The sequence below is a fragment of the Onychomys torridus genome, chromosome 1, assembly GCF_903995425.1.
Source record: "Onychomys torridus chromosome 1, mOncTor1.1, whole genome shotgun sequence".
NCBI lineage: Eukaryota > Metazoa > Chordata > Mammalia > Rodentia > Cricetidae > Onychomys > Onychomys torridus.
In genome coordinates, this window is record NC_050443.1 from 11929205 (window position 1) to 11942280 (window position 13076).

A 13076-nucleotide genomic window follows, 5' to 3' on the forward strand; every position below is an offset into this window, starting at 1 on the left:
GTGAAAAATTCAAATTTATTCAAACTGTTTCCTTCTCTGGAAATTGTATGTTAGAAACAACACATTAGTGATCCCTCTTCAGCACCAAAACCCTATTGCACGGCTTGAAGCATACACAAATCACAAATTTGGGTAGGTGAAAAGGCCCAGTGGATAAAAGTGCTTGCCACCAAGCCCAGAGACCTGAGTCCGATCCCTGGGACCCACATGGTGGAAGGAGAGGACTCACTTCTGAAAGTTGTCCTTGGATTCCCACCTCTCACTCCCCCTCACCATATACATGATCTCACAACCAAGTGCTAACTTTATTATTTGTATCCAATATACATTCTTGCTATTTCTCTGCTCCTCACCCCCCCCCCCCATTCTTCAAATTGGTGGTCAGCAGACAGAAGGCTCCTGTCTACCCAGGCCCCCACAGTACTCTTAGGCAAAGTGACTGAGGGGCAGCAGCAGTGTGGGCGACAGCAGCTCCAGCATCCACAGTGAGGTGAGCATCCAGGAGGCCCTACTTTCTGCCTTTCGGGGCTGAAGAAATGGGTGGTAACTGCAGGTCTCCTTCACCATCATGGGTCCCACCGAGGTCATTGTGGCCATCAGTCTGCAGCCGATCATTGTGGTGCACCCTTTGACATGCACGACGGAGTCCATACCTCCTATGAGCCAGAGGGGATGGGGCAACAGAGACAGATGATTTAGGGAATGGGGAGCCCAGCCTTCCCTCACCTCTGGAACCCTAAGTGCAAGAACCTTGAGGGGCCTTTACCTCCAGAGAGTTCAAGTCTTCCTTGGTAGCACTGAGTTGAACTGTTGGGACAGGGCAGAGAGGGGGCACTGGAACAGGGCCCCAGAGCCACACACGTTGGGCAGCGGAGGGCTCCTGACATCTGAGAAGTTGCTGGATGGGAATAGAGAGGAGAGTTAAGGCTGTATCCGGCACCTGGAGAAGCCTGTCATGGCGGCCTTCTCTCCTCCACCTGTGTCCTATGGAGGCCGCACTAACGACGCCCATTACTGAGTCCCACCTACCCTTCCCCAGTTAATTTTCTTTTCATCAGGAAAAGGCTTATCTCGCAAGCCTGGAGACCCGGTTCAATCTTTGGCACCCATACAAAGGTGGAAGGAGAGAGCCGACTCTCCAAGCTGTCTTCTGACATCCACACATGGTGGGTGCGCAAACTCAGACACACTAACGGAGATTGCAGCCGCCATATGATGTCCACACTCCGCTTACACATGTGATGGAGCTGAAAGGATAGTTCTAGCAGAAAGATTTGTGGGTGATCAGCGGTATTACAACTCAGTACCGCACTCAGGGTATAGTCAAAGACACAGAAGACATCCTGCTACCTAAGATGCTTCAGCAAACATGTTCTAGGAGCTGGAATCTGAGTTGAGAAGGAACACAGGCTTGAAACAGAGATGGGACAGGGTTGCTGTTCAGGTGGCAGGCGCAGAAAGTATGTTACTGGCTTTTAAAAAAAATGACCTACACCATCTACATTAAGAAAAAGTTACTTATTAAGTGTATGTACTGGCGCATGAATGTGGAGGCCAGAGGACAGCTTCAGGTGTCATCCTTAGAAACGCTGTCCACCTCCTCTGAGTCAGGGTCTCTCACTGCCCTGGTGCCCACCAATTCAGCCAGCCTGATTGGCCAGCAAACCTAGAGGCTCCTCCTCCTGTCTCTCTCCACCTCTGAGAACTGGGATCACAAGCTCATGCTGCTATGCCTGACATTGTTATGTGTGTTCTGGGAAACTGAACACAGCCCCCAGGCTTGCAGGGCAAGTACTTTGACCCCTCTAAAAAGCGTGACTGTGAATCTAAGATATTACACAAGGCACAGAGGGGAGAGGGACACGTATAGGTGAGAAGACACAAGGCAGGTCTGGATGCCAAACTAGGGGACTGTGTCACCTAGCAGCGAAGAACCCACAATGGTTAAAATGAATGCCACTACCTGCCACCACCTCGGAAACTTATGGAGACCTCTTATTGCTCAACGAACACATTTCCAGTCGATCGCGACTTTACTGATGTCCCTCTGCCCCCAGGAAGGCTTGGATTGCAAAGGACTTCAACTCAGGGAAGGACCATGCAGACTGGGGGGTTCTTTCCAATTTGGCCCATTGAGGCCTATGCTGAGCAGACACACAGACAAGACAGACGTGCTCATCTCCCCGTTACCCAGGTACCTATGGTCTCTGGTGGTTTCCAGAACTGAGAAATGCTGCCTCTGTTGTTGCAGAGGCTATCATTGCAGTAGTTACTGTAGGAGACAGCAAGCAGGCCAGGAGGCGGGGTGTACTGAATGAAAGTCATCGACTCTAGCTCTTGAGCGGCACAGCCTTTACTGGCCAAAACGGCAGTCCTCGTTCCTTCTGCAAGACAGGGGGCAGAGAAAGTGGAGGGGGGGGCCTGATGCTTGGCAGGCAGAGAGCAAATAACATGAGCACCCTTTCCCTCAAGCCCAAGGGATTACCCCGCCCCCCCCATCTCTGCCTCCCAGTGCTGGGATTACAAATTCATGCCACCAGGCCTGGCATTTTTATGTGGGTTCTGGGCCTTCGATTGAGATCCTTAGGGATTCGAGACAAGCACTGTAGTGATTCAGCTAGTATCCCAGCCCCATCTACATTGCCATAGGGTTGCAATATTAGTGATAGGGACTAAATGAAGCTGAAAAGATGGGCGAGGTCAGATGGCTTTAGGCCTGGAGACCAAATTGGACACCTGGACTGCTGTCACCCAGCAATGAGGAAGCAGTCACCGAGACCCGCTGCTCTGTCCCCATTTTACCTGCTTTAATCAATAGTACAGTTTCTTGGCAAAGTCCTTTAGGATCGCACCTCTCAACCTTTGACGTCCAGTTAAAGGTTCGGCCTGGGTCATCTTCTAAATGCAGGCTTCTACCTACCTCACACTGTAGATTTTGGACCACTGGGAAGATGAGACAAAAGTAATCAATTGCCTTTCTCTGTGGGGTGGTCTCTTCTCACCAGAAGCCCACCCTCTGTGGGACAGTTGTTTCCCCTATGTCCCCCAACATACAAGTCCAGTGGGAGGCTCCCAGCAGGAAGAGGAGCAGGAAATACTGGATGCAGCAGGCTGCCATGGCTTCTCTGAGGCTGGGAAGAGCTAATCAGGACCTGGGAACTGATGGAGAACAGGAGACAGTTCAGCCAGCCAGACAGGGATTAGACCTCAGTTTTCTCTAAGTGTCCACTTCACGGTAGATTTATGGTATGCAAGACCATGAAGTCTGTCCTGAAGGGCCTTGTGAGTTAATGGCAAGGTCACAGGTTTATTGTGCCTAGGTTTTCACAGTTCTAAGACCCAGCCATCTATAGTTAACAAGATGTTGGCAACACTTTCTTCAGTGTCCAGATACAGGAGAATGGGCCCAGGAGCCCCCTGCCTTAAACCTCAGAGATCCAGATCCACAGCAGAAATCTCTCAAGGCCTCAGTATCTCAGCTTTTAGGACTCAGCTCCACCAGAACTCGAATTCTGAGAGCCCAGTCCCATTCATCCTAGGATTCAGGAGCTTAAGTCCCAGCTACCTTCCCCCACAAAGGCCGCATGATTCTGCGCAGCCAGAGGTCAAGGTGAATTCCACTCCTTGATATAGAAGTAGAGAATCCAGGCTCCTCCTTCAGACCAGAAGTCCAGAACTGGGCTCTCTGAAAGACCCAGCGGAAGAGAATCCAGCTCTCCTGCCTCAGGCACAGGGGATCCACTCCAGACTCCCTTCCCTCAGAATAAGGGCTGAGGGCCAGCGCTCCTTTTTCAAACCCAGCCCTTCACCTTCAGACCCAGGCTCCAGACCGCCAGCTCTCCTACTTCAGACCCAGGGGTCCAGGCTCCCAGCTCTTCTCCCTCAGACCCAAAGCCAGACCAGACCCCAGCCTCCTCCCTCAGACCAGCAGACAGACCAGACCCCAGCCTCCTCCCTCAGACCAGGAGACAGACCAGACCCCAGCCTCCTCCCTCAGACCAGGAGACAGACCAGACCCTAGCCTCCTCCCTCAGACCAGGAGACAGACCAGACCCTAGCCTCCTCCCTCAGACCAGGAGCCAGACCAGACCCCAGCCTCCTCCCTCAGACCAGCAGACAGACCAGACCCCAGCCTCCTCCCTCAGACCAGGAGCCAGACCAGACCCCAGCCTCCTCCCTCAGACCAGACCCTAGCCTCCTCCCTCAGACCAGGAGACAGACCAGACCCTAGCCTCCTCCCTCAGACCAGGAGACAGACCAGACCCCAGCCTCCTCCCTCAGACCAGACCCCAGCCTCCTCCCTCAGACCAGCAGACAGACCAGACCCCAGCCTCCTCCCTCAGACCAGACCCCAGCCTCCTCCCTCAGACCAGCAGACAGACCAGACCCCAGCCTCCTCCCTCGGACCAGCAGACAGACCAGACCCTAGCCTCTCCTCCCTCGGACCCAGGGTCCTGGCTCCCAGCCCTCCTCCCTCGGACCAGACCCTACTCTCCTCCCTCGGACCCAGGGTCCTGGCTCCCAGCTCTCCTCCCTCGGACCCAGGGGTCTCGCAGTTTGATGTCTCCCTCAGGAGTTCCGCCCGTGGTCCCTCCTTCTTCATTCCATCTAGCTTCTCCCCGGCTCGGGGAAGATGGACTCCCTACCCTTCTTTTTCTTTGTAGGCGGCAGAGTCCCCTCAGACCGCAGCGTGTGCCCCCTGCGCCCAGCGTCGACGGCGACCGGTACCGTATGCTTGCAGCGTCTCCGCTGCGGCTCCAGACGGCACGGAAGGCGGGGCCCGCCTGGCCATGACACTCGAAGTCCCATTGGTTGAAGAGGATTCAGCACCCTGGAGAATGGCTGCATCTCATTGGTCCCCAGAGAAGCCAATCACTGGCTGCTTTGAAGGCACTCGTGCGCCCCCTGGCTGTTGCTGCCTGAAGTGTATGCCAAAGGGGTTTGCTCCAGGCCGCGTGTCCCTCAGTTTGCGGGACACGATGCCTCCCCTCCTCCAGCTGCACTAGGTAGTAAACTTGGCCTTCGCCCAGGGAACTAAAGACTTACTCTCATATTCGTCGCCCTCCCCATGTCCTGAAACCCTCCTAGTGGCCCTGGCTACCGTGTGTCAACTTGGTCTTCCTCTCTCTCCAAGCACCAATGGAAGCTTCATCTTCTAATCCAGTCCTTGAAGGCTGAGTAGAGGATGGCCCTCTTCCCTGTCACTTAAGATGCCTCTAAATATTGCATGCAATATTTAGCAACCACGTGACAGCACAGGTTGCCTGAACATTGAACGAATCCATGTGTCGTAGTCAGGACCGTGAACCAGACGAACGCTCAGACTGGTTATGCATAGATTTAAGTCCTTTATAAATATTTTAAGGGTTGGGGATTTAGCTCAGTGGTAGAGCACTTGCCTAGCAAGCACAAGGCCCTGGGTTCGATCCTCAGCTCAAAAAAAAATTTAATTTATTTGGTGTGCATGGTTCTTCACGTGTATGTCAAGGCACACACCTGGAGCTCAGAGGTTGTTAACTCTCTACTTCCAGCATGTGGGTCCTGGGAATCACACTCAGGCTGTTAGTTTTGGTGGCAGGTATCTTTACCCCCTGAGTAATTTTGATGGCCCCCAGTAATAATTCTTCTTCCTCTTCCTCCTCTTCTTCCTCTTCCTTTCCCTCCTCCTTCTCCCTTTTCTTCTCCCTCTCCTCCTCTTCCTCCTTCTTCCGTCTCCTCCTCTTCTTAATCTACTCTATATTAAGTAATTAAAACAAAATAATGGGTTTCATTGTATTCTTTTAATAAATGCACATGATTTGTGTTGTTAAAGTATTGTTCTTTTGAGGCAGAGTCTTCTAGCCTAGGATGGCCTTGAACCCTCTGTGTAGCTGAAAGTGACCTTGAACTTCTGATCCCTCTGACCCCTCTTCCTGAGTCCTGGGTTACTGGTGGGTGCCATCATTTATGTGGCTCTGAGGATGGGAGCATGCTAGGCAACACTGTTTCGGCTGATGGAAGCATGCATGCTAGGCAACACTGTTTCCGCTGATGGAAGCATGCTAGGCAACACTGTTCTGGCTGATGGAAGCATGCTAGGCAACACTGTTTGGGCTGATGGAAGCATGCTAGGCAACAGTTTCAGCTGAGCTCCAGCCCCGAGCCCCTCATTCAGGTTTATGACTTCTGTTCCCTTCCACCTTCCCTCAGTCCTCTACTTTCATGTCCCTTCTGCCTAAATTCCACACAGGGGGCACCTGTGCCCTTTGTCTTCCTGACTCTGTTGACCCTGCTTTACACAGGGTCCTGAGAAGGGCAGGGTTTTGTTGATAATGGCCCCTGAGTACTGCTCTGCACACTGCACACTGCACACTGCACACTTTGTCATCAGTTGGTGGACACACTGCTGTCGTGAAGGGCACATGGTGATCATGGTGGGCAGGAGAGAGTCTCCAGAGAAAGCAGACTTTGGCACAGAAGCATCCCATGGGTTTCAGAGGTGATCATGCTGTTTCACAGAGCTGCTGGCTCCTTGCCTGCGAAGCACAAGGCATCGACCTTGTGAGAGCATTTTGTGTTATTATGTAAGTGAAAATGTTGATGGTGTTGTGAGTGAATATTTTTCTTTTGTTGTATGTGTGAGTGTTTGCTTGCGTGTGTGTTTGTGCACCACTTGTGTGCCTAGTGCATGCAGAGTCCAGAAGAGGCCATCGGATCTCCTGGAACTGGAGTTAGAGCAGTTGTGAGCTGCCATGTGGGTGCTGGAATTGAATGGGGGTCCTCTGAGACAGAAAATGTCACAACAAGGAAAGGGTCAGTGAAGCTCTCAGTTTGTCAATGGATGAAGAACAAGCCATGGCTGAAATGACATTCCAGTCAGATGCTGCCAATACCAAGAAATGCTGACTCAGATACAAGACCTGGGAGTAATATTATGCCCCTTTAGGACTTCCAGAGATGAGTTTCTCTGAGGGTCCAAATAAAGTTTTTGAGAAAGGCTTCTTACTGTACCTGTGGATTGGCAATGAATGCCTGGGGACCAGCTGTTATGTCCCCCAGTGCTGCAGTTACTATTATGTGTTGCTGTGCCTGGCTTTAACCTGGCACTGGGGATTGGAACTCAGGTCCCCACGCTTGCATAGCAAGTACTTTTCCCACTAAGTCAGCTCTCCAGACTCCAAAAATGCATTTTTTGTTTGTTCAGTGTGTGTGTGTGTGTGTGTGTGTGTGTGTGTGTGTGTGTGTGTGTTTGTTTTCCAGACAGGGTTTCTAATCCTGTCCTGGAACTCACTCTGTACACCAGGCTGGCCTTGAACTCAGAGATCCTCCACACTCTGCCTCACAAGTACTGATATTAAAGAACTTCGCCACAAATGCCCAGCTCCAGAAATATCTTTTTGAAACTTAAACATGGTAAAAGAAACAAAAATATTTCAATTACATTGCTCAGTGGTCTTAATCATCAGTAAGAATTTAGCATCTTAGGATTCAATACACTTGAGATAGGTGATCTGTGGAGGGGATGAGAGAAAAATAGGGCTAAAACTCTTAGGTCCTGGCTGTAAGACAGGTGTGATAGGGTCTTTAGGATTCAGAAAGAACTATACCCCTTAAATCCTATTTTGTCTAATTCCTTCTCTCTGGGATGTTGGTAGTGGTTATTGGAGCTAACTAATTCAGGAGAGCAAATGTTTAAATTTTCATAAAAGAGTCAACCTAATTTCTAAACACAGACATTATTAAAAATCATGTGCATTTACTATTGGATTGAATTTTAAAGTAAATATTCCACAGCCACTATTGTCTTTGGACATTCCTGATTTCCAGTGTTTTTGACGTCACTTACCCTTGTCCCAGCTGTATGGTGGAAATATATGATTGCTTCTGAGAAAACATATTATGTATGCTAGTGTGTCTCCAAGTAGGTATGGCCTCAATTTTTGGGGGTCCCCCTGCTTCTATCTCTGAGGTGCTACAATTAGAGCTTTGTACCTCACATGGCTTGGAATTGTTGTTTATAAAAGGGGCCTCATGTAGCCTAGGCTGGTCTTGAACTCACAATGTAGCCAGAGAAGACAGCCTGGAACCTTTGATCCTCCTGCCTCCACCTCTGATGTTCTGGGATTGCAGGTGTGCACCCCAACACTTGGTTTATACAGTGCTGGGGGTCAAACTGGCGCTTCATGCATACAAGATGAGCACTGTACAACCTCACTCCTTAGAGTTGTTCTCAAATGTTAGAGTGTCAGTGTGGTCTGGAGACCTGCTGCCGACAGCATGATCACTACTGAACTACATGATCACTACTGGATTACATGATCACTACTGGACTACATGATCACTACTGAACTACCTGGTCACTACTGAACTGAACTACATGATCACTATTGGACTGAACAGTGGAAATGTTAACAACCAAAATTTGTTTTCTGTTTTCATTTTGAGACAGAATCTCATGGAGCCCAGGCTGGCTCTGTAAATTATTATTATTTTTAACCATTCATTAATAAACAAATCCTGTGCACAAATATTAAAAAAAACCAGAGGATAATGCAAGGGACTTTGAAACACTTCCTGACTGGAAAAGGCCTGAGCTCCTTCTCACCCTGCCTCTTCTTCCTGGTCTTGTCCATCCCTAATGTGAATCCCACCTCTCAGATTAAAAAGCTCCTTTCAATTGGATAATGGACCAGTGACAGAATTCCAGTAACATTTCTCCCTTTTTGTCTAATTAAGAAGGAAAGGTTCTAAGCCTAATGTAGTAAAACTATATACAATAAGACTCATCAGGTATTGTCCAAATAGGAAGGAAAGGTAATAACTTAACAAAAATGAAGCTACTTACAACAAGAACCATTATCAAGTAAGAAATAATTCTCAATATACCATCCACAAGGGATTGGCACATTTACAGAGATTATTCCATTAATTGTCCTCTCCTGAAGAGCCCAAAGTTTTGTACATAATGTAACTCTCACCAAGATTCAGGAAAGCCAAAACTGTAACTGTCTAGTCTACAACCCCATCAAAGACCTGAGAAGGATGGAATATTAGCTGAGGAAGGAGGATGTGCATAGCAAGTGACTTCCCAAAAATATGAGAAATGACAGAAAGAGCTGTCTGTCTGGACAGTCACCCAAAGTTCCTCTGCAACATTGGGGCATTTGTCTTTGGCTTACAGGCATAAGATATCTGACAGACTTTTCTCAGAAGCAGGAAATTTTTGAAGGACTGTCCTAATCTGTCTTGGCAAAGTTCAATAGTCACTTTTCTTTGTGTCCTGCTTGTCCAGTTTGGACAGCATACTGTCAGTAGTCAAGGCAATGACATTTACTTGCCCAAATGGCTAGCTTTTGCCACAAAGAAACCAAACTCCATATGAGGTTTCTTTTGCCCATTATCCTTTTTTTGAAGTAGATTGGTGCTGCCAGGAGCATATGTATCTCATGTCATAAAAAGCCAAGGTCATTAAAGCATTTTAAATGTCATATTCTGTAGACCTTTCAAATATTTGAATATTACCTATCTCTCTACATTATATCTCTGTATGATCTTGAAAACCTAACTAATATGACTGTAACTTTGATAGTTACAGGTGGCTAATAATCTGTATTTCTTAGTTATGTTAAATAGTTTGTACAGATAACTTTCAAGGACTAGAAATTTACATTACATTGTGAAATGAGTTGCAAAGGTATAATACCTTAAACAAGAGTATAAATGCATGTACAGTATGTTCTAACAATAATAACCTTAAATTTGTCTCAATATACAAGAATCCATACCAATGTAAAATATTTGAGACTAGTATTAGAATTCTTTTTTTTTTTTTCCTGAGACAGGGTTTCTCTGTGTATTTTTGGTGCCTGTCCTGGATCTCGCTCTGTAGACCAGGCTGGCTTCAAACTCATCTACCTCTGCCTCCTGAGTGCTGGGATTGCCAGAGAGTGTGCCACCACAGCCTGGGTATCTTTTTTTTTTTAAGTTTAAAAGTAGATTCAATAATTTTTCCTTTTATCTTATCATCTCCATACCCCCCTTTTCTTCTCAGAATGAGATACCCGCATCTAATCAGCTTTTCCCCTGACCATTACGCATAACAACTTGTAACTAACTCCCCTAGTGATGACAAATATCTATCCCCCAGTGAAGTACCAAAACCCATCCACCCCACCTCTTGTGAATGTGGGTGTCATGTTTTCTATTGTATTGGGGGTAATGGCATCTCTAGGAGACCCTGATAAACTTGAAACAGTGGTCAAGTCCTGGGAGAGGTAGCTGTATTATTTGTTGCCATCTCTGTGTGATGAGAAAGTGTAAGGCTTATTGGAAGTGCTGGCAGAAGTAGTGCATGAGGTGAGGCTGGAGCATCTCAGCTAGCCACTTTGAAACTGTCCTGAGCACTTTATAGTCCAGAGCCGATCTTTGGGAGGTGTTCTTCATTTTTTCAGTATTACCACAATCCGGGTAGAATCATCCTCGTGGGACCCCATCATGCTTTTGGAGACTTCAGAGACCTCTGCTACTAATGTTAACTGTTCACCGTGGAAAACTTAGATGCATTAAATGTCATATGAAGTAAATCTTAGGTAGGTTAAAGGACCAAGATCTATTAAATATATCTGAGATATACAGGCTTAATTCATAAATATCTGCTTCAGATTCCAGCCTGAAATCACATACAGGAAGGTACATGAAGCCTAAGGTTAGAATTAGTACTCTATGAGACCATTAATATCAAAACAGAAAGTTTAAATTTTGAGATAGTATTCACACTTTAAGAAAAATTTTAAAGATTTAAAATAAATCCAAGGGGTATGAGATTAGTGACAATAGCAGTCCCTAGACTTTGGTCTTCATCTGTCCCATACCAAGTGGCTCTTCTGATAGGAGACAGTGCCTGGATTTTCTTTCAACAAGCATGCTTGGGTTTAGAGAAGGAGAGACACACCCCAGCTCCAAAGCCAGATTTAGTTTTGAATTGAACTGGGACTACATAAAGATCACCTGCTTAACCTGTGTGTAGAGTCCAGCAAAAACAGACATTTTGAAAGGTTTATGAAATTTTACCCTGTTGGAAGTATTCTCTATTATTAGGGCAGATTACTCCTTTTGGGGGGTATATTTTTTTGGGTGGTTGATGCTACATTTGTTCAAAAGTCTTTAGATTCCTCAGTTGGATGGTTTTATTTTTCTGGAAAGACTAAAGTAAAACCCTGCCCTGACCTCAAAGTTTTTCCTTTGTTGGGTATCATTTGATGTCATTTTAATCAAGAGGTCTGTCTCTCTTGTTTGAATGGAATCTTTACAAACTTCGATGGTATCCATAGGTTTTCTTCTTCTGTGGAAACAAAAGCAAAATTTCTTCCCCAACATAACACATATCGTGGTTTCCATTCTAAGGTCAACACATCTTTCAAGTATGCCAGCTGATTTAGTTCAGTGGTTTTTGTTTTTATTATCCAGTGTTTCTCTGTAGCTATTGTTCTCTTTTCATTAGTATTAAAAAATTTAAAGTCAATAAAGCATTGTGCAGTCTATCTCTAGGGGGTCATTATTATCCCTTTCTGTTAATTAAGCATATCATTTAAAGTGCAATTAGATCTTTTTATAACTGCTTGCCCTGTAGGATTGTGTGAAATACCTGTAACAAGCTTTCTGTTGTAATATGCAAAAAACTGTCTCATTTTACTGGAGACATGCTGGAGCATTGTCAGTCTTAATTTGTGCAGGTATTCCCATGATGGCCATAACTTCTAATAGATTATAATTACAGAATCAGCCTTTTCAGAACTCAAAGCAGTTGCTTATTGAAATCCTGAATATGTATTGATGGTATGTATGGTATGCATGTTTTAATTTTTCCAAGCTCTATAAAATGAAACACCTCCATTTACCAAATTTCATTTCTTTGAGTACCCTTTGGGTTAATTCCTGCAGGTAATGGAATTTGGTTATACAGAGAACAAGAAGGACATTTCCTTATAATTTCCTTGGCTTGTTGCTAAGGGATTGAAAATTCATTTTTTCAAACTCTTCTTATTTGCATGGTGTTTCTTATGAAATTCTGAGGCTCCTAGCACATTTCCTACTAATAGCTGATCAATTTCATCATTACCTTGTGCTAGAGGGTCTGGTAGACCTGTGTAGGATCTGATAGGAGTTATAGATAGGGATAATTCCTATTTTTCACTATTTACTGTAATTGGGTAAATGAAGACATTAATTTTGAATCATCAGGAATAATGTTGGTGGTTTCAATACATAAAACAACTCTTCGCATATTTAGAATCAGTAACTATAGTAAGAGGTCCTGGAAAATCCAACAACACCGTGAGAATAACATATAAATCTGATTTTTGAATGGAATTATAAGGGCTTTGATTCACTTTACTTAAATTTCCTGATTTATAACCTGCCTTTCCTGATTTATTTGCATTGGTGTAAAATGTAGAGGCTCCAGAAATTGGTGTTCCTCATACAATGTGAAGAAGAATACAATTAGTTCTTTTCATAAACTGAAGCCTTTTGCTTTTGGGATATTTGTTGTTAATGTCTCCCAAAAAATTACTATAAGCTCTTCATCAATGTTAATTTTCTGCCCATAAAGAGGAAATTTCAGCATTAGTAAAAGGTACTACAATTTCTGCTTTATTCATTCCTGTCAATTGATGAAGCCTCAATTTCCTTTTAGAATCAATTAGAACCCTGTTCTACATAGGTCTTTATTTTTTGCTCTGTTTGTGTGGCAAAACTATCCATTCCAAAATTTTATCTTCTCCCTACACAAGAATTTCAGCAGGAGAATGAGTAGGAGGTAGAATGACTGGATACAGTCAAGTCTGTATCCAAGCAATGTACATGGGCATCTGTAATTTTTTCCCTACCAGAACCAATTCTCTCTCAGCCTCAGTTGACAAGTTTATTGGACTATTCAAGTTCTCATCACCTTGTTAGGTTTGAAATAAATTACTTAGTTCTTGATTTGTTAATCTAGTTGTGAACTCTAGTCAATCAATGTCTCCCAGTAATTTTTGAAAGTCATTAAGAGTCTGAAATTGATTTCTCCTGATTTGTACTTTCTGTACTTGAATTTT

The 13076-nt window shown here is 45.4% G+C and overlaps 1 protein-coding gene across 1 annotated transcript; it reads right to left on the reverse strand.

The window, feature by feature from the left end:
* Positions 1-426: 426 nt before the first annotated feature.
* On the reverse strand, positions 427-3118 carry LOC118588569 (testis-expressed protein 101-like). The gene is made up of 5 exons (XM_036195068.1): positions 3055-3118; positions 2803-2943; positions 2199-2384; positions 767-898; positions 427-656 (listed from the first exon to the last, which is right to left on the reverse strand). The coding sequence occupies exons 1-5, from the start codon at positions 3116-3118 to the stop codon at positions 427-429; spliced, it is 753 nt and encodes a 250-aa protein (XP_036050961.1).
* Positions 3119-13076: the final 9958 nt, after the last annotated feature.

Bases quoted from the DNA above. Each gene is read 5' to 3' on its own strand.
- LOC118588569 (XM_036195068.1), bottom strand. From the start codon at position 3,118: ATGGCAGCCTGCTGCATCCAGTATTTCCTGCTCCTCTTCCTGCTGGGA. The intron at 2,944-3,054 runs GTATGTTGGGGG...TCATCTTCCCAG, and splicing joins GGGAGCCTCCCACTGGACTT to TGGTCCAAAATCTACAGTGT. The intron at 2,385-2,802 runs GTAAAATGGGGA...CCTGTCTTGCAG, and splicing joins TGTACTATTGATTAAAGCAG to AAGGAACGAGGACTGCCGTT.